This window comes from Pongo abelii, chromosome X (assembly GCF_028885655.2).
Source record: "Pongo abelii isolate AG06213 chromosome X, NHGRI_mPonAbe1-v2.0_pri, whole genome shotgun sequence".
NCBI classification, from domain to species: Eukaryota; Metazoa; Chordata; class Mammalia; order Primates; family Hominidae; genus Pongo; species Pongo abelii.
In genome coordinates, this window is record NC_072008.2 from 15,343,014 (window position 1) to 15,365,239 (window position 22,226).

Here is a 22,226-nt window from a genome sequence, read left to right on the forward strand (position 1 = left end):
AATCAGTGAGGAAGCCTTGGAGTTTATCAGGAAGGAAACTCAGTTTGTAACTTTTGAGAGTGAAGGGAGCAGGGTGGGGGTGAAGGAAACCGCTCACTTTCTGCAACTGTTATTCACCCTGCTGAGATCCGTTTGTTACATGGTAGCTTGTTATGGAGACAAGCCCGAGCACCCAGAGCTGAGAAAGCTGGTTTTGCAGCAGCCCTGCTGAATTGCTTGCACAGTAACATGCACAGCACGCCCTGGCCATCTGTACATGTGCTTTCAATTGTGCTGGGAGTTTCTTATGGGAAAATGTGTCTATATGTTACAAAAAATGTACCTTTGGAAAGAACCATTTGTTCCTTTCAGCTGCAAGAATTTCACTAAATGTCCTACCTCACCCTTCCTCTACTCATTTTATTTTAACTTCTAAATAAATAATGAACGGTTGCAATTGGAAAAATGGATTGCTAGGTGGCCTGAGATGTGGAAGAGACCTGCTATCTTTTCATTGTGAATTACTAAAATTTATTTTGTTAACGTTTTGCTGTTTTTGCTTACACAAAACATTTGGGGCCGGGCGCGGTGGCTCATGCCTGTAATCCCAGCACTTTGGGAGGCCAAGGTGGGCGGATCACGAGGTCAGGAGTTTGAGACCCGCCTGACTAACGTAGTGAAACCCCGTCTCTACTAAAAATACAAAAAATTAGCTGGACCTGGTGGCAGGCGCCTGTAATCCCAGCTACTTGGGATGCTGAGGCAGGAGAATCGCTTGAACCCAGGAGGCAGAGGTTGCAGTGAGCCAAGATCATGCCACTGCACTCTAGCCCAGGGGACAGTGCGAGACTCCACCTCAAAAAAAAAAACAACATTTGGATGTTCTGTGTCCATGTCTTTTCAGATAAACCCAGTTGCCTCACACCCCTGGGTGCCACTTCAGGCTGACAGGCACCTCTAGACTCCCACCATTCCTCTCTTCCAGGTAGAAGAGGATTTTTCATCCCCATGGGGGAAGGCTCTGAGTTAAGTCTCAAGCATAGACTGGCTGTGAAGTGATTGCAGATTTGTCTTAATGCCAAAGATGAGGCCTAGATGTTTTAGATTTACGGAGTCTCAGTTAAAACATTTGGTGGCTCTTATTAACAGTTCGAGGGGTGTAATTCACGTTTTTAAAGGCATTTATATGCATACACATGTATGCACATTTATCGATTTACATTTTCCACATAAATGTACCCATATTATTCTTTTTTTTGAGACAGGGTGTCACTTTGTCACCTGGACTCGAGTGCCATGGTGTCCTCTCGGCTCACTGCAACTTTCACCTCCCGAGCTCAAGCAATTCTCCCGCCTCAGCCTCCTGAGTAGCTGGGATTACAGGAGCGCACCACTGTGCCCAGCTAATTTTAGTATTTTTAGTAGAAACAGGGTTTCACCATGTTGGCCAGGCTGGCCTCGAACTCCTGACCTCACGTGATCCCCCTGCCTTGGCCTCCCAAAGTGCTAGGATTACAGGCGTGAGCCACCGCACCCGGCCCCTATATTATTCTATTATTCTATGCTTTTTACACTTATTTTGTCTGGGAGAGCTTTCCATATCAGCTTTTATAGCTATGCTCCTGTCTTTATTCACTGTTGCATAGCGTTCTATATTGTGCCAGAAGTATTTAATTATGCTCCTAATGATGCAAGCAGAATGTCATTATTTCTGTTAGTACTATGAAAGGACTAAAGTTCATATTTTTGTACATGTGGCTTTGTGCACATAGGCAAATATTTCTAGAGGAGAGATTCCTAAGAGTGGAAATGCTAAGTCAAAGGCATACTTATGCACATGTAATAAACTGTATAAAACTGAAGACACACACAGGAATGAGTACAAGTAAAACTGGGGAATTGAATAAGATCAGTAGATTGTATGAATGTTGATTTCCCAGTTACAATATTGTACTATACTGTTGCAAAAAGTCACCATTGAGGGAAACTGGGCAAAGTGCACTGGAGATCTCTATGTGATTTCTTACAACTGCATGTGAATCTGTAATGATCTCAATACAAATTGCACTTTTTGAAAAGAGGCTGCTCATTTCAAATTTGGATAAACACTACTAAACTTCCCTCTATCTCTATTTGCAGAATTAACTGAGAAGGCCATAAGCATACAAATTCTTTACCACTCCATCAGGAAAGATCTGAAGAATGATACATTTGTTTGGCAGAGAGTGAGGAACTGATTCCCAGCACAGACTGGATGAGGAGTTGAACAGAAGGGCACAATGGGGAAACTGGATACTATTTCCTTTCCTTCCCAGTAAAATCTTTGTAGTACAGCTTCTTTATTTACTTTTAATTAAATTCCAAGTAGATAAGGCTTTTCCATATTCAAAATTAAGTTCCAAAATGACAATAAAGAAGATTTCCAGGTTGTTTCCCTACTACCTGGGAGGGAATTAATTCATCAGCCTTTAATCTTCTCATTTTATTTATGATGTTGATCAACACTAGTGAATAGGAGGATTGGAGATGAATTTTTAAACTGTTTAACAACAGTTCTTTACAAGGGGAGTTCATGCATTTGTGGATTTGTATGAGGATAAAGTTGAATCACATGTGTATGAGCTTTGATTATGGAGAAATTGGTTGGCTTACCAACAGCCATAAGAGAAGAGCAATCTTACCAACTTCTAGTCAGCCTTGGTGTGTGTCAGTGTGTGTGTCTGGATGTTCAGTGAAATTGGCACAGGTTAGGTTAGAAAACAGAATGATCGTTGCCTGCAGCAGATGATAAGGCCACAGTCATTCCTCACCAGGAGCAGTGTTCACACTAGCCAGGGCCTCTGCCCCACCCCTCACTTAGATGTCCAAGGCACACCTCAGGTATAGTTTAGGAGACTCTTTCCTCCCCAATGTAGCCGGCTCAAGTCTAGCTGCTAAGAGGCTGAAAACTCAAGAAGCGAGAGGTATGGTGAAAAGAAATCAACTTTATCTAAATGCTGCTGAGAGGTGAAGCCAGCTGGAATTCCTGGGTGGAGTGGGGACTTGGAGAACTTTTGTGTCTAGCTAAAGAATTGTAAAAGGACCAATCAGCACTCCATAAAAACGCACCAATCAGTGCTCTGTGTCTAGCTAAAGGATTGTAAATGCACCAATCAGCACTCCATAAAAACGCACCAATCAGTGCTCTGCATCTAGCTAAAGGATTGTAAGCACACCAATCAGTACTCTGTAAAAATGCACCAATCAGCACTCTGTGTCTAGCTAAAGGATTGTAAATGCACCAATCAGCACTTAAAAATGCACCAATCAGCGTTCTGTGTCCAAAGGATTGTAAATGCACCAATTAGCACTCTGTAAAAACGCACCATTTGGTGCTCTGTGTCTAGCTAAAGGATTGTAAATGCACCAATCAGCACTCTGTAAAATGGACCAATCAGCGCTCTGTAAAATGGACCAATCTGCAGGAGGTGGGCGGGGACAAATAAGGGAATAAAAGCTGGCCAGCCCCAGCCAGCAGCAGCAACCCGCTCGGGTCTGCTTCCATGCTGTGGCAGCTTCGTTCTTTCACTCTCCACAATAAATCTTGCTGCTGCTCACTCTTTGGGTCTGTGCCACCTTTAAGAGCTGTAACACTCACCACGAAGGTCCGTGGTTTCATTCTTGAAGTCAGCAAGACCAAGAACCCACTGGAAGGAACCAGCTCCGGACACATTACCAGTTGGAGAATGGCCTGCCTTTGAAAGACGGTTCCAACTTTTTGGGCTGAGTGAAGGGGTTTATGCAGGAAAAAGGTGTGGGAAAATGTGGGAATATCAAGGGAGGGAAGAGCTCTGTGTGTCTCTTGCCCAAGGCTATCTTTACTAATCGCCGGCCCGGAAGTCCAGTTTGTGTCATCCTCACTTCTGCCCGGTAGTGGTGGGCTAACTGTTCATAACTCCCCCAAGCAGGAGGATTCCGCTGCTGGGTCTCTGTGCCTTTTTTTTTGCTTAAAAATTGCCCCCTGGAATTTCTAAGCAAGCATATAATTAGATAAGTGAGCACTGTTCACAAAAGTGCCTGGTGGAAAAGAGAGAAACAAAGAGTTTCAAAGTATGTTTCAACGCTGAAAGCAAGAAAGAAAAAAAAAAAGTTTTAAAATGCATTTTGAGGCTGGGATGCTCAGTTACACTGAGACCTTGGGGGAGCCTTCAAAGTCACTTCCAATCAGTCAAAGTTGGTCCAGGAGCTGAAGCTTCTTCTTCTTTCAGCTGGCAATTTTTCTAGCACAAAACCTTTAACACCTAAAAGGTATACATCTGCTCTGACAACGTGGAATACTCTGCTTCTACTGCTTTAGAGAGAAGTCAGTCAGTCCTACTCCGCCAAGCAGTACAATAAGACTCAAATAAGAATGTGTTTTTTAAAAAATCTGGCATTATGCAGTATTCTTGAGGAAACAATCAGGTGGATCAAAATTGAGAGATAATCACATAACAATGGGGCTGGACACTTCAAAAAAATGCCAATGGCATGAAAGTCAAAAGCGGGGACGGGAAGCTTTCTAGATTAAAAGAGAATAAAGAGACTTGATAACTACGTTCGATGCATGATCCTCAAGGAGATCCTGAATGGTGGAACATGACAGAAAATATATCATTAATGCCACAAGTGTGAGAACTTAAATCTGGATATACAGGATAGTTGTAGTGCACTAGTGTCAAACCTCCTGTGTGTGATCACTACACCACAGTTCCATAGGAGAATCTCTGTGTTCTTAGGAGATGCACACTGAACTGCTCTGTGCGGAACCATATGGGAGCAAGAGGCCAAAAGGGAAATGTATGCCTTTATGCATATTTTGCACCAAGTATAAAAAGTTAATGTAAGCTGCGCAGTCAAAACACGTGAGTATATATAAAGCCTGCGTTGCCCAATCTGTTTGCAGGGCATTGTCACTCCTCAAAAACCCAGCAGCCACATATCCCAGAACCAGAGGCTGATTGGAAACACTATTCTCATTGCACAATAATGCAGGGACATAAACAACAAGAGCCTGTCTTTATTTGAAACTTTGTTATTTTGGCTATCATGGGCTTTTTGCCTTAACGTTGACTTTTCAAAACAGTGCACTAAAATATGCACATTAATGACTTTTTGTTGCCCCCTTAAATTTTTTGCCTTATTCACCTAATCCTGATCCTAGCCCTGGTGAAGGATCATGATGCCCACAACTTACAAATCGTTCTTTTTTTTAATATATGGATATGTATTAATCATATGAGTTTACATATATGGGTGTGTGTGCACATGTGCATTTATATATGTATATATGTGTATACATTTCTATATGCATATGTATGTGTATACATGCCTTATATGTATATGTGTGTATATATGCATGTACATGTATGTACATGTACTTGTATATATGTGTGTGTGCATACACACATACATAGAGAAGCAAATGTAGCAAAATGCTAACAATTGGTGAATTGAGGTGATGGGCATACAGATATTCATTGTTTTATTGAAAATTTTTTGTAAGATGGAAACTTCAGGATATAACAATGGTGGGAGAAGAAAAATTAATAAATGGAAATTAAGACCTGGTGTACATTTGTTTACAAGCAAATTTGTTAAAATAAGAAGCTACTATTTCAAGTATGATCTGTGTATTTGTCCTGGTGCAGGCTCTGCTAAGGGAAGGAGATGATGTATTCCATATGCAAATGGAATATATCCATGCAAGTGCAGCCCCTGGCAGTGATAATGCAATGGGTAAAAACGTGAAGTCTTGCAGTGTGGAGAGCATCCTCCCCGACAAGCTGTGGTTATTCAGCGATTCATCCCTCACCATGGCAGCTTCAGGCGATGTCTCTGAAGTGTCAGCTATTCTCTTTGCATTCAATTCATAAAATCTTCTCAGCAATGAGCATTGTTACTGAAAAAAGATTCATGTACAAATCTCATGTTTATTTGACAAAGCCATATTAGAAATATAAGAGAGGAGAATTACTTTGGGAGAAACAATTCCTTAATCAAATGTGAACCAAAATTAGAGACGTTGGATTACATACCTAAACATTTAAATAATTTAAGGGATTTAGAAGGTGTTGAGACTTAAATCTTCAAGTGACATAGCAAGCTTATTTTTTATTTATTTATTTTTTTTTGAGACGGAGTCTTGCTCGGTTGCCCAGGCTGGAGTGCAGTGGTGCGATCTTGGCTCACTGCAAGCTCCGCCTCCCGGGTTCACGCCATTCTCCTGCCTCAGCCTCCCGAGTAGCTGGGACTACAGGTGTCCGCCAACACGCCTGGCTAATTTTTTGTATTTTTTAGTAGAGACGGGGTTTCACCATGTTAGCCAGGATGGTCTCTATCTCCTGACCTCGTGATCCGCCCGCCGCAGCCTCCCAAAGTGCTGGGATTACAGGCATGAGCCACCGCGCCCGGCCTATTTTTTTCAAATAATAGGTAAAGGTAGATGATGGACTGATACAGTCATATAAATAATAGCTAGCTAAATAGATGGTAAATACATATGTGTCTACATAGACATAGTCAGATGGTTTATGGATAGGCAATATTGGGTATTTGGCATGAAAATATTCATTCCTTAAAATGATTCATTGTGTATATATTTTAAATTATTTTAAACTATTATTTTAAATAGTTTTTATATGTAAATCACGCTTCTGAAAATCTAAGAAATACTTCAAACATTTTTGAAGATTTATTTTAAAATGAGGTTCACATCAATGTTATCTATAATAGCAAGAAACTGGAAATAATTTAAGTATCTAACAATATGGAAATACTTAAGGAATATGATATATTTTAAAAGGTTGTCCCAAAGGGTTTGAAACAGAAAATCATTACAATATGGTTTATGGGAAAAGCCAGAATCATAGATACTTTTATAATAGGAAATCTATGTTAAATCAGGCAAAGGAATAAAAAATATGATGTACTTAAAATACTGAAAAATCTTAACGGTAAAAGTTAACTAATAAATATTATATACATATGTGAGTAGTTAGTTATTCTAAAATTCAGTCACCCTGCCAGGGACCTTGCCTAACCAGCTTATCTAAAATAGTAAGCCTCTTTCATCACTCTTTAATCTGCTTTATTTTTCTTTTTATCACTTCCTGATATGATATTTGTATTGTTTATTCCCTGTTGTCCTCACTAACACATGAGTTTTTTGGAAGCAAACAGCATGTCTGTCTTTCACAATGTTCTACAGTGTCTGGCACATAGTAGATGCTGAGTAAAAAATGTGTTAAAGGAATTAATTGAGAAGCTATCTTAGGGCGCTTCAAATATGACTGAAATTGTAAACATTATACTGTTTTGGGAAGAAAACATCCCATATAGTGTAAAAAATGAAATAATCTGTATTAGTATCTAAGAACCCCAAACCACAGGCAAAATGGAAACCGAAGGGTTAATTTGATCAGGTCTGTCCGCCCTGCTTGCTTTTGGTGGCTTGCTTTTTGTTATTTCTTTTCTTTTTTCATGAAGCTGAAGGCTACAGTAGTTGAATGCCACCCTGCTGAACACTGAAACTTAACCTTCACTGCCTACTTTATAAATAACATTCATAGTTCACCACAGTAATGATTGCTTCAGTTGTTTTTCAGGAACCTGGGCCAGCTCCTGTCCAGTTCAAACCAGTTAAGGCCACTGGCTCTTCAACTAGGCCTCCACAAGTGCCTGAGAAATGGCCTTCTGAATGTCAGAAGACCAAAAATGCCACCCTCAGATCATGCTAATGCCACTATTTTGGGTTTATATGTCCTATGTAATGTCATGAGCCCTGGCTATGCTTGCGCAGAATAAACCTGTTACTTTTTTCCCCACTGTCAATTACTTTTCCCCATGCCTTAGACCACCCCACTTCCCTAACCCGGAAATATAGCTAAGGCTTATCTTTGGGAAGGTGGATTTGAGAGTTGTTCTCCTGCTTTCTTGCTTGGCAGCCTTGTGAATAAATCTTTTCTCTTTTGCAAAACCCATGTCACAGTGATTGGTTTACTGCATGCAAGCAGAACAAACCTAGATCTAAAGTTGGTAACAAAATATCATAAAAACCAGATGATTAGTCTGATGGTCTAAATATAGCTTAATGGATTAGGCCTTAAAAGGACTTAAAGATTACCTCTTGTCTAATACTTTCATTCATAAATTGTAAGACATCGGCACCACTCTAGGATTCAGAGACCTGGACAATCAGATGGATTCTGGTGAATGGTTGTTCAGGATTTGAGTGCCACCTCTTCCCCCAACACAAATACAGGCCTACCACTGTTGGGAGGTCCATACAAATGATTTGTGGCATCCATGGTCTGCAGTTGCAGTGGGCAATGGAACACTTCCCTGGGGTCACAGACTGGTTGAATGTCCTAGAGCCTCCCGGGGCTTAACACAGTACTCAGACATTCAGCAAGATCTCAGATGACAAAAAAAAAAAAAAAAAAATGCACTCGCGAGAACACTTTGAAGGAAAGCCTCCAATTCCTAAACGTTCTATTATAGGAAGAGACTGTCCGTTCTTTCCTCCTTGATCGTTCCATGGCTAATGATGGCTCAAATGGCTCCTCATCCTGTTTCAAATCCATCCTTTCTTTCAATCAATTTTCCATCTTTAACATTCTTATGACTATTTATTTGTATGTTATTTGATAAGTTTACTATTCATTCCCTTTGCTAATATTTCTATTCATGAACCTATATTATTCTTATTGATTTGTAAATGAACTCTTTATATGTTGAAATGTAGATATCAGCTGAGATCATTCTGCCCTTTAATATTTAGGGCACATTGAATTGTACCTCCTTTCATGGCCATTGGACTTACGCTGTACCTTCCTCAAGATTTGTGAAAATTGACTTTCCTAAGGTTTGCAAACGCTCTTCAGTTTTTCTCGTCACATCTCTCATAGAAGGAGAATTTGATCCACCCGAAACAGGTAAGTTTACATATTGTTTTGCCACCACATCATGCAATACATATATTATAGCATGTAGAGCCAGATAAATAATCTAGGTTCTTTCCTTAATATCTTCTAAAAAATGCACAAGGTATCATATACATTTTAGACTTTACTGAAGGTTTGGGTAATATTTACATCCTTGTTCACCAAAATTCTCCACTGGGAAAAGGAGAAAGCTAAGGGTGAGATGTGACGGTCTCCTTTGCCCTAGAATATTGACTTTTGATCTGCTATAAATGTCACATACAGTTTTCCTCTATTTTGGTTTGCCATTTCATTTTATATATGGCATTTTTTGCAACATAATTTTTGATGTATTCCAGTTTATCAGTATTTTCCTTTAACCTTTCTGCCTTTCATATATTTCAAAAATGCTTTCCCTTTCATGTATATTCATGTAATTTTCTTATAGTATTTTTATAGCATTATTTAATTTTTTTAACTTTTTTTTAAAAAACAAGATTTGTTTTGGAAATATGATGTAAGATTAAAATGTAACCTTTTCCCCCAGATAATTAACTAATTAAGATTATTAGATATTCCAAAATTGTAAAAATCAGAAAATGATCTAGAGTACTGTTAATAGAAATGTAATGTGAGCCACACATGTAATGTAAAATGTTATTATAGTCACACTAAAAAAGTAAAAAGAAAGCCAGTGAAATTAATTTTAATAATATATTCTATTTAACCTAATATATTGAAAAGATTATTTCATTGTGTGATCAGCAAAAAAGTTTTTTCATTTAATTTTATTTGGTATGTAATAACTGTATATATTTACGGGGTACAGACTGATATTTTAATACCTAGAAGTAATCAAATCAGGGTGATTAGCATATCCATCACCTCAAACATTTATCATTTCTGCTATGAACATTCAAAATCTTCTCTTCTAGATTTTTGAAAATACATAATAAATTATTGTTAACCACATTTACCCTACAGTGCTATGAAACACTAGAAATTATTTCTTCTAGCCAATTATAATTTTGTATCCATTAACCAACATGCCCTATTGTCCCCTCCCCACTACCCTTCCCAGCCTCTAATAAGCATAATTCTACTCTCTGTTTCTGTGAGCTCAATTTTTTTAGCTTCCACATGTAAGCAAGAACATATGGTGTTTATCTTTCTGTGCGTGACTTACTTAACATAATGTCCTCCAGGCTTATCCATGTTGCTGCAAATGACAGAATTTCCTTCTTTTTTAAGGCTGAATAGTATTTCATTTTGTATATATACCATTTTCTTTATCCATTGATCTGTTGACAGACAATTTAAGTTGATTTCATATCTTGCTCTTCTGAATAGAGCTACAATAAACATGGAGGTGCAACTACCTCTTTTCCATACATTGATTTCCTTTCTTTTTGATAAATATCCAGTAATGGGATTGCTGGATCATACTTGACAACAACAAAACAAATAATCTGATTTTAAAATGGGCAAAGGATCTGAATAGACATTTCTCCAAAAAAAGACATACAAATGGCCAACAGGTAAATGAAAGAATGCTCAACATCACTAATCATCAGGAAAATGCAAATCAAAACCACAGTGAGGTATCATCTTACCCCAGTTAGAATGGCTATCCAAAAAATAGAAAATAACAAATGCTGGCACAGATGTGGAGAAAAGGGAATTCTTATACACTATTGGTGGGAATGTAAATTACTACAACCACTATGGAAAACAGTATGGAAGTTTTCAAAAAATTAAAAATACAACATCAAAAGCTATTAATATTTCAAAACAAAAAAATAAAAAATAAAACAAAAAAGAAGAGGCAGGTGGACCAGTTGAGGTCAGGAGTTTGAGACCAGCCTGGCCAACATGGTAAAACCCCATCTCTACTAAAAATACCGAAAATTAGCCGGGCATAGTGGCAGATGCCTGCAATCCCAGCTACTCCGGAGGCTGAGGCAGAAGAATCGCATGAACCTGAGGGGCAGACGTTGCAGTGAGCCGAGATCGTGCCATTGCACTCAAGCCTGGGTGACAAAAGCAAAACTTCGTCTCAAAAAAGAAAAGAAAAGAAAAAAGTTCATGTATTTCATATTCTTTTTTTACTCAATCATTAAAATGTAATATGTATTTTATACGTGCAACACATCTTAATTCAGCCTAGCCACAATTCCTGTGCTCATTAGCCATATGTGGCTACTAGCTACTGTATTGAATAGCACAGGTTTAGAGGTTGCAATGAGCCAAGGTCATACCATTGCACTTGAGCCTGGATGACAAAAGTGAAACTCCGTCTAAAAAAAGAAAACAAAACAAAGTTCATAATATTTCATATTCTTTTTTTACTCAATCACTAAAATGTAATATGTATTTTACACTTACAACACATCTTAATTCAGCCTATCCACAATTCCTGTGCTCATTAGCCATATGTAGCTAGTAGCTACTGTATTGAATAGCACAGGCTTAGAGAAGGGTTTCTCACTCTCGGCACTATTGACATTTTGGACCTGATAATTCTTTTTTGTTTGTTTTTCTTTCTTTCTTTTTTTTTTGAGACGGAGTCTCGCTCTGTCACCCAGGCTGGAGTGCAGTGGCGTGATCTTGGCTCACTGCAATCTCCGCCTCCCGGGTTCAAGTTATTCTCCTGCCTCAGCCTCTCAAGTAGCTGGGACTATAGGCGCCTGCCACCATGCCTGGCTAACTTTTGTATTTTTAGTAGAGACGGGGTTTCACCATATTGGCCAGGCTGGTCTCGAACTCCTGACATTGCGATCTGCCTGCCTCGGCCTCCCAAAATGCTGGGATTACAGGCGTGAGCCACCGCGCCCGGCCAGATCTGATAATTCTTTGCTGCGGGCTCCTGTGCACTGTAGGGTGATTAGGATTAGCTGCATCCCTCGTCTCCACCCTCTAGATGACAGTAGCAATTCTCCCCCAATTGTTGCAAGTAAACATGTCTGCAGACATTGACAAATGTCTCAGTGGGAGTGGGGCAAAATTGTCTCCAGTTGAGAGCCAAAGGTCTAGAAAATTTGAGGAAAAAAAATACATGTGTGAAATGAGTCTTAGGATGATCTGAGAGGGAATTTTCATTTTAGAACTGAATACTGAACCATGACAGTAATACTTATAATAATTAAAAGTCTATCCAGTTCCCATGTTCTAAATTCACAAAGAAGAGAAAGAATAGAGGAAGAGGAGGGGTGACAGAAGGAGAGAGAAATGAGAAGAAGGAGAAGACAGAAAAGGAGAAGCCTCTTTTTATACACCTTTGTGCTTATTTTGGGCCCCTATCCACAGAAAAAAATATTGGCCCAGGATTGAGCCCACTTTGGTGACTGGCATCAGTATGTAATTATTTCAAAAACCCTGAGGATCTTGACTTTGAAAATAAGCCAGTGCTTGGGTTGCAACATGCCTCAGACAATGACTGTGGGTTCAGGTTGTTGGGGACACCCAGTGTTCTCAATCCTAGAACTGCTTACTTCAAATAACGGCATTTAATATCAGAAGCAATAAGCAATAGATGCCAACCTCTGGGTGCACTGATCTCTTCCAAAGTCTTTCTTATCAACCAGGACCGCAGTAACTGGAAGCCTCAGTTAACTACAATGTTTTTGAAGTCCTTAACTGTATATATGTATATATATATAAAGTCTATATAAACATATATAACTTTATATATAAAGAACTTTGAAAACATATATGTAAGCTTTATACATATATTAAGGACTTTGAAAACATATATATGAACTATATATATTAAGGACTTTGAAAACATTAAATATATGAGTGCATGTGTATATATATATAAAATCAAAATTATACCAGATTTATTCAAGGAAAGAAAGAAAAAAGTGGGGAAGGGCTGAAGGAAGGAACTAAATCAAGAACATATCTTGGAATACCTAACATTTGTTATAATCTTATCCACCTGAATTTATATGTGTCTATACAATATTCAGAATGTTGACTTTTAGGTACAAGAAGATCCCGAATCATCAAAAAATAGCCTATTGTTTTCACTCTACTTCACAGTTTTTTTAAGTTTCTTAACAACAAGAGCTAAAAGCTAAACGGTTTCTACTTGCCCCTTGGTTAATGAGAACATTAAATTAACCAGGAGTTTCCACTCCTCAAGTGTTCTAGCTCATGGGGGATTTACTTCAACTGAGCTCATTTAAAGATACTAAGAGTCTAGCTGTTGAGCTTCTACATTAGGTACTCTAGGTACAGCAGACAACAATCTGTGTCATTCCAAGTATCTTCCCAGGAACACTTAGGACTATTGGTATAGGAGGAATCGTTCGAGTGGCTCTGGCAGATGTAGCTTGTGGATGGCTTGATGACATGCTCGACCGAGACACTTCCGGACACACAGGCGGCAAAGCTGGGAAAGAGCAGGTGGGCCTGAGAGAGAAATAAAAATGGTGTTAACTTCATAGTGGTGGGAGGTGGGGTGGAAGGGGGAAATCAGAGAACTGGAAGAGGCGGAAATTTTCTAAAAGCAGAAGAGAAGCTGGATCTGTATAGGAACTATAGAATGAGGTAGCAGACACTAAATACAGACAGCGGATCCTGATTTGCCCCTCTGGAAGGGATGCATTTCTTTGTTAATCTTCCAATGGTACTTGGATTACCAATGTTGAAGAATGAAGCTAACCAGAGGCAAGTTAGAAATGAGGTGTGGGGTCTAAAGGGAATGCATCTCATTCATGTATTGAATGTGCCAATGAAAGTGATACACGGGGCCGGGCGCAGTGGCTCACGCCTGTAATCCCAGCACTTTGGGAGGCCAAGGCGGGCAGATCACAAGGTCAGGAGATGGAGACCATCCTGGCTAACACGGTGAAACCTCGTCTCTACTAAAAATACAAAAAATTAGCCGGGTGTGGTGGCGGGCGCCTGTAGTCCCAGCGACTCGGGAGGCTGAGGCAGAAGAATGGCGTGAATCCGGGAGGCAGAGCTTGCAGTGAGCCGAGATCTGGCCACTGCACTCCAGCCTGGGCGACAGAGCGAGACTCCGCCTCAAAAAAAAAAAGAAAGAAAGAAAGTAATACACTGGCCAAGGAGAAAATGCAAATGGAAGGACTGAACACGCAGGACTCCAAGACAGAGCCACAGAACAGAGGGACAATATGGAAAGGGTGTCAGCGGGGAAGTTCCACCTGCTTGGTGACAGAGGCAGTGTTAGGAGATGTGCCAGGGGCCAGATATGCAGCCCTCAAAGTACTCCTGGACCTACCGGCTCTAGCTGCCCATGAGGTGGTGCTGGCTGGGTCTCAACTTAAATCTGAAGAGGCCCTTTATTCTTGCAAGGATTCCAGCTCAATAGAGATCTGCAAGAAGGACTCAAGTCAGACCCTATTGTTCCCTGAAACTCAGTCTCATGGACTCTCATGGAGTCTCACAGAATCATCATGCTCATGGCTTTGAATGGCTCTGAATCCTTAAGGAAAATCAGCTGATGAGAGTCCAGAATATGGCTGAATAGGATGAATGAGCTTTTGGCTGCAATACTAGTTGCACAGTCATTATTTCCTAACCTGACTGTATCAATAAAGATCTCTTCAAGAAAACCTAATTACTGGTCTACACAATGTTTTCCTTTTCAAAAAAATCCACTGTTACAGCATCTCACACCCCATGAAAAATGATGGACTGCATATGCGAATAGCCAGGTTAACATTTGGCTTCACATTGCCAAGGAGCATCCATGAGAGCTACCTGGAGGACCAAACAATCGATCTTAATTAAAATCTTGGGAAGCAAGAATAGAAAACTTCTTTATCTGTTGTCCTACTTAACCTCCTCTGCAAAATGGTAATGTAGACAAACTGTCCAGTGCCTAGAGACACTGACAGCAGAGTGAACTCTGATGTAGTTGGTATTTAATCTTTCTTTTTTTTTTTTTTTTTTTGACGGAATCTCACTCTGTCGCCCAGGCTGAAATGCAGTGGTGCAATCTCAGCTCACTGCAACCTCTGCCTCCCGGGTTTAGGCAGTTCTCTGCCTCAGCCTCCCAGGTAGGTGGAATTACAGGCGGATGCCACCACACCCGGCTAATTTTTGTATTTTTAGTAGAGACAGGGTTTCACCATCTTAGCCAGGCTGGTCTTGAACTCCTGACTTCATGATCCACCCGCCTGGGCCTCCCAAAGTGCTGGGATTACAGGCGTGAGCCACCGCGCCCAGCCAGTATTAATCTTTCTAGAGCAAGTGGCTATATTTATGAAGACAAAGGACAGAGGAGCTAGGCCGTGTCCAGGATATCCAGGTCTACAAATCCTAGTCCTAGAAACATTTTTGATGGAAGAAAATAGGAAATGTGAAAACTTCTATAAACTATAGTCTCTACTAACAGTTGGAAAGTACCTGGTATTTCCAAGCTCGGATCTGCTAAGGAAGATCATAATTCTTCTGGTGAAGATTCAAATAAAAGAACAATGATTAATGATCCCTAGACTATTGAAAATAATCCTGGCCAGGCACAGCGGCTCATGCCTGAAATCCCTGCACTTTGGGAGGCTGAGGCGGGTGGATCACCTGAGGTCAGGAGTTCGAGACCAGCCTAGCCAACATGATGAAACCCCATCTCTACAAAAAATACAAAAAAATTAGCTGGGCATGGTGGCGTGCACCTGTAATCGCAGCTACTCAGGAGGCTGAAGCAGGAGAATTGCTAGAACCCGGGAGGCGGAGGTTGCAGCGAGCCGAGATCACGCCACTGCACTCCAGCCTGGGCAACAAGAGCAAAACTCCGTCTAAAATAATAATAATAACAATAATAATAATCTAGACCAGTGGTACGCAAAGTGTGGTCCTCAGACCAGCACCATCAACATCACGTGGGAGCCTGCTAGACATGCAGAGTCACAGGTCCCATCCTAGACCTCCTGAATGAGAATCTGTATTTTAAGGAAATCCTCAAGTGAACTGATATGCATGTTAAATCTTAAGAAGCACTGATTTAGAAAGACTATTCCTAAAATGGTTAAAACCAAGCATTCTACTTGGAAGGTATATATGATGGAGTGGTTTCACAAAATGGAACTGGTGAGTGAAATAAGACCCTCCTCACTGAATGTTTCAGAAGATTCAGGGTTGGGGCCTTATAACATTAAGAGTGCACATTCTGATGGCCGGGTGCAGTGGCTCACATCTGTAATCCCAGCACTTTGGAAGGCCGAGGCGGGCGGATCACAAGGTCAAGAGATCGAGACCATCCTGGCTAACATGGTGAAACCCCATCTCTACTAAAAATACAAAAATTAGCTGGGTGTGGTGGTGCATGCCTGTAGTCCCAGCTACTCAGGAGGCTGAGGCAGAAAAATAGCTTGAACCCGGGAGGCAGAGGTTGCAGTGAGCCGAGATCGCACCACTGCACTCCAGCCTGGAGACAGAGTGAGACTCCATCTCAAAAAAAGAAAAAGAAAGTGCACATTCTGGGGTCAGATGGCTCAGAAACCTACCTAATTCTATTATGTAGCTAGCTGTGTGACCTTGTCAATGCTTTTCTTTTCCCATTTGTACCTGGCATAGCAACCAGCTACTACCATATAAAGTTCCCACTGCTCTAAAGTTTTAAAAATTCAATGAGATTGATCTATGTTTCAAATTTAGCCCAGTGCCTGGCACACGTAAAGCTGAATAATTATAATTATCTTTAATATTCTTCAAGCACACAAATAATCAATATAGGCTCAGAAAATATTTTCTTACTGTATAGACATAGAGGTTCTCTTCTGAATTTCAGATGCTCGCCTTACCTCTTCTGGCATCAGTAGTTGCTCTTAATGCTCATGGTGGAAACGGGAATGAAGCAAATAAGAATGCAGAGCCACCTACTCCCTGATCTGGAGAACAGGCAAGCAACCTCACCATTTAGTCGGGTTTCTGAAACACTCTGTGTCCTCCCCTACCGACTCTGACTCAAGTCTTTTGAATTTGCCATCAGATTGTCTCCCAATATTACAAAGCAGAGTTTTGGTTTGCTCAATCATATGCTTATGCCAGGATAGAAATGGAAATTCAAGATTTTCGGGGTATAAACAAGGTTTTCTGGTTTTCTTTTTTTGAGATGAAGTCTCGCTCTGTCGCCCAGGCTGGAATGCAGCGGTGTGATCTCTGCTCATTGCAACCTCCGCCTCCCAGGTTCAAGTGATTCTCCTGCCTCAGCCTCCCAAGTAGCTGGAACTACAGGCGCCAGCCACCACACCTGGCTAATTTCTGTATTTTTAGTAGAGACAGGATTTCACCATGTTGGCCAGGCTGGTCTCAAACTCCTGACCTTGTGATCCACCCGCCTCAGCCTCCCAAAGTGCTGGGATTACAAGCGTGAGCCACCACGCCTGGCCGGTTTTCTGGTTATTTTCTTGTTATGTAAAATACAAAGCAACACTCTGGTTATATGTAAATGCCCTTTGGTTGTTAGTGAATATACACAGCATATAAAATCCCAGAAGACAGGTCAGTGACGGCAGGGCCTATCACCTCCCACAATGACACCTTCAATTAAAAAGAGAAAAGAAAAAGGAAAAAATGCTACAGATGAGACAGGAAGGGGAGAGAATGTGCTTATGGGAGAGGAATGGATACCCAGCCCTTGGTTACCTTCACAGAGCAAGAGCGCCTGCTCCACGCTGCTTTTTGGAGCCGCCAGATCAAGCGCACTTTTGCCCTGAGCATTTCTACGGTTCAGGTTAGCTCCGTAGTCGGTTAGTAGGTGGATGACCTCCACATTGGACTGCCTCGCCGCAGCATGGAGTGGGGTGTCCAGCCACTGGCCATGGTCGACACTGGCTCCTTAACAAAACAGGTGGCCACAATTCAACACTAAATCGTAATGTAAAGCACAATGAGCTTCAAATATAGTCATTGCATATAAAGACATTTTAAGTACCATGACATATTTGACAAATCTTTGAAAATAAGCAACTTAAGCCTAGAACCTCAGCAATGCCTACTAAGACTACTTGAAATTCTTTGGTGAGAAAAGTGAATATAGATATTTTTAGTCATTTTAAATACTTGCTTTCCCATACAAACTGTGTGGCATACAAAATAAAGTATTTGAGGCTCCTGTTACATAGTTATTATGTTTGGGGGCAAAAGATAAAGCTAAGTTTATTTAGTATTTATATCATTTGGGGCTCAAAAAATGATTTCTGAACTTACTATAGAGAATAGTAAATGATGGGAAATAAAAAAGATAAAAACTTCCTCAAGATAAAAGTTCACAACTAAAGGTTTTTACTACAATCTCCACCTTTATGTCAGGGGCTAAGTTTGTTGAATCTTTAACCAAAGAATAGTTTCAAGATATTTCATTTTTCCAGCTGGACACAGTGGCTCACACCTGTAATCCCAGCACTTTGGGAGGCTGAGGCGGGTGGATCACCTGAGGTCAGGAGTTCGAGACCAGCCTGGCCAACATGGTAAAACCCTGTCTCTACTAAAAATACAATAAATTAGCCAGGTGTGGTGGTGTGCGCCTGTAATCCCAGCTACTCCAGAGGCTGGGGCAGGAGAATCGCTTGAACCCTGGAGGTGGAGGTTGCAGTGCGCTGAGGTCGCGCCATTGCACTCCAACCTGGGCAATAAGAGCGAAATTTCATCTCGAAAAAAAAAAAAGATATTTCATTTTTCCACGGACTCTCGGTTTCTGTATATGCCTTTTAGAATTGCTTTTAAAATGACTAGATACTGTAGCAGGATAGATACAAACTAGCCTGTAGCAAATGTCTGTTGTTTTTACTGTCCAGCATCTTCCTGGCAAGCATACCTAGATTTCCTGAAGGGAAACCACCCTCTTGTGAGTTTCAGTTCTTGTGTTTCCAGTGAAGCCTAATAAATGCAGAGTAGGCTGAAATCTAGGCCTAAACTAATCAATATATTGTATTCCCTTGGCCCCCATGAGGGGTTCAAAGATGGGCATGTGACTTAAAAAGAGCCAATGCTCTTTCTTGCTGTGTACGGATAAGGAGGGCTGTAAACCCAGGTATTGCTGGCAGCTATCTTGTGACAACCAGGGAGAACAATACCAGGTAAATGGAGTTAACATCAGAGGAAGCAGGACTGAGAAATACAGACACTCATTTCTCTAGAGAAGTTTTGTTTTTAGCATTCAAACATAAAATGCTAACCGAATATTTTTCAACCATGACAAGAACTTCATCTTTGAAGCTATAGAAAATCAACAAAGTTAACAGGTTTCTTCATGAAAATAATTTTGGAAATTACCTAATTCTAGAAGTTTCTTCACACAGTCTACCCTCTGGTAGGTGCAGGCTACATATAGAGGAGTTCCGAGCTGAGGCACCTCATGGTCAATGTTAACATTATTTGCCAGCAGGATCTCCATGCACTCTCTGTGACCTGGTGGAACACAAGATACCCTCACTCAAGTAAGGGACATATTAAATATTAACAGAATTACAGCATTGCTTATCTGAAATGGGCTTTAGAAATAACCTAGGTTGGCCGGGTGTGGTGGCTCACGCCTGTAATCTCAGCTTTTTGGGAGGCCGAGACGGGCGGATTACCTGAGGTCAGGAGTTCGAGACCAGCCTGGCCAACATGGTGAAACCCCATCTCTACTAAAAATACAAAAATTAGCTGGGCGTGGTGGCACACACCCATAATCCCAGCTACTCGGGAAGCTGAGGCACGAGAATCGCTTGAAGCCTGGAGGTGGAGGTTACAGTGAGCCGAGATAGCGCCACTGCACTCCAGCCTGGCCGACAAAGCGAGACTCTGTCTCAAAATAAATAAATTAATTAATTAAATAAATAACCTAGATCTCTTTTTGCAGCAGAAAAACATTTTTGTGTTTGTTTTTGGAAATCTTAGGTAGAAACCACCAAAATAATACCAATAAAAAGAGGAGCATGCCCATGCTTCCCCACTCCAGCTCCTCTTTACAGCCCGAGTTAACTTTAACTAAACTAAGGACTCCAAGTAGCACAGTTGAAATCACTCTCCAGAATGATGCCACCATTTTACAAACGGAAGTGACAAGACCCAGAGGGACAAACTACTAGGCCTATTATTACTCTGAAAAGCTAGTGCTCAAACCCAAGAGAACCCTGTCCCCTCTCCATTGCAAATCTCTCATTCTCTTCTTTATCCATGCGTATGAGATTGGATATATGGCCTGCAACCTTATTTTGGTTAGTCTGGAAAATACCTATGAGAAAGAATAAAGAAGTCTTAAGTATAGAATATATTTAAATACACTTTCATATTCAGTGGCTAACAACAACTATGTAAGCAAGCATTCTCTTTTGAGAGTTTGCCCAATAAATACATGGACATGATAAATTTGCAACCTGTGAATGCTTTGTTCAGGAGAGAGTGCTTCTGAGGTATTGATGGGAGCTTACAAAGAGTTAGTTCTCTTTGAAGATTTAAATATCTCCCTAAAAAATCGTGTCATTACTAATTAATTTAGCCAACCTATTTTTTGTAGATAACATAAAAGTAAGCTTCATTTTAGACCTACCTGATTTATCACAAATTCTAAATTAAGTATAAATATGCATTAAAATGTACAAATCAGGACTGTCGATTCAAACTATTTGTTCACATAATTAAATATTATACCTGAATTACAGCATCAATATGTCAAGGTATTGACTCAAACTATGACTCAGCTTGTTCATAGAGGTTTAGAGCTATAAGAATCCAGAAATAATATCTAGTAAGCCCCTAAAACTACTTGGAAAATACAGGGTATTTAATATACATTTTTGAATAATTCTTGTCTTTTTTTTGAAGAACAAGAAACAGCCTAGTTTGAGTTAAATTTAAATATTCTCAGAAAGTTTTAAAAATGAATACAGAAAAGTTAAATAGCACTAATACAAGTGTATAAAATAATGAATTTGCTAATCATGCTTACATTCTGTGGATATTTATCATTAACATGCTTTTACAATACAGAAAAATATACAGAGACACACAAATTATGTGTTTATTATGAGCATATATATGTTTTATAGGCACACAGATACCAAAAGCTCCAAATATAATCAGTCAAGCACTGCAGACATACTTAATTAATTCAAACCATTCCCAGTACTTATCAGCTTTTAAACATTTGTATGGAAATACAAATAATATTAATTTTTGCTTCAAAAATTTACTTCAAATCAATATTAAATTTTTAATAAAGACTTTTTGTAATACCAGCACTTTGGAAGGCTGAGGCGGGTGGATCACCTGAGGTCAGGAGTTTGAGACCAGCCTGGCCAACGTGATGAAACTCTGTCTCTACTAAAAAATACAAAAATTAGCTGGGCACTGTGACAGGTGCCTGTAATCTCAGCTACTTGGGAGGCTGAGGCAGGAGAATTGCTTGAACCCAGGAGGCGGAGGTTGCAGTGAGCCGAGATTGTGCGATTGCACTCCAGCCTGTGAGACAGAGCAAGACTCTGTCTCAAAAAATAAAAAAATAAAAACAAAAAAAAAGACTTATATGGCTGAGCACAGTGGCTCATGCCTGTAATCCCAGCACTTTGGGAGGCCAAGTCAGGTGGATCACCTGAGGTCAGGAGTTTGAGACCAGAGTGGCCAACATGGTGAAACCCGGTCTCTACTAAAAATACAAAAATTAGTCAACTGTGGTGGTGGGCACCTGTAATCCCAGCTACTGGGGAGGCTGAGGCAGGAGAATTGCTTGAACCCGGGAGCCAGAGATTGCAATGAGCAGAAATCATGCCAATGCACTCCAGCCTGGGCAATAGCATGAGACTCTGTTTAAAAAAAAAAAAAAGAAAGAAAGAGAGACATTTATATCATTTCCAAAGTAGTTCATTACTCTACAACTTAAAGGACTTACATGATGTTTGGGAAATGACTAACATCAACTATTAATTAATAAATATGTATTAAATACATTTAGAACATAAAATACATAGATAAATTTAGATTTGGGTCTTTTGCATCATTTAAACTAAACCACTGGAAAAAATTGGCAAGTGACATGTTTAATAATCTGGAACAAATCTTTCACTTTTGCTTTTTGAAATAAAATATTTCATCTCCAATTACACCAGCAAAGATCGCTATTCTAGAGTATTTTAACTTCACCATTATATTTCTGATCTCAGTATAAGAGAACAACTCCCTCACCTGCTATTATCAAAATGTTACTCTTTGGGTGTAACCTTTGACAAATGGCCTCCTTTCAGTGGCATCTTCTTGTTCAGGTCTAGTCTGTGCATACAGTCTTTAAATTCCTTAAATTTACTATTTTCCTTCATGTGGAAATTAACTGACAACACAGGAGTCTAGAGT

The 22,226-nt window shown here is 40.1% G+C and overlaps 1 protein-coding gene across 3 annotated transcripts in view; it reads right to left on the bottom strand.

The window, feature by feature from the left end:
- Positions 1-9,678: 9,678 nt before the first annotated feature.
- Positions 9,679-22,226, bottom strand: part of ASB11 (ankyrin repeat and SOCS box containing 11) — a 35,758-nt gene continuing 23,210 nt past the window's right edge. For 2 of the 3 annotated variants that reach the window (XM_009234606.2, XM_009234607.2), the window contains exons 5-7: positions 19,170-19,304; positions 17,541-17,732; positions 13,048-13,337 (exon numbers count right to left, since the gene is read on the bottom strand). In XM_009234606.2, coding sequence (XP_009232881.2) covers positions 13,213-13,337; positions 17,541-17,732; positions 19,170-19,304 — 452 coding nt within the window. In that variant the 3' untranslated portion in view covers positions 13,048-13,212. 3 annotated transcript variants of the gene reach the window in all.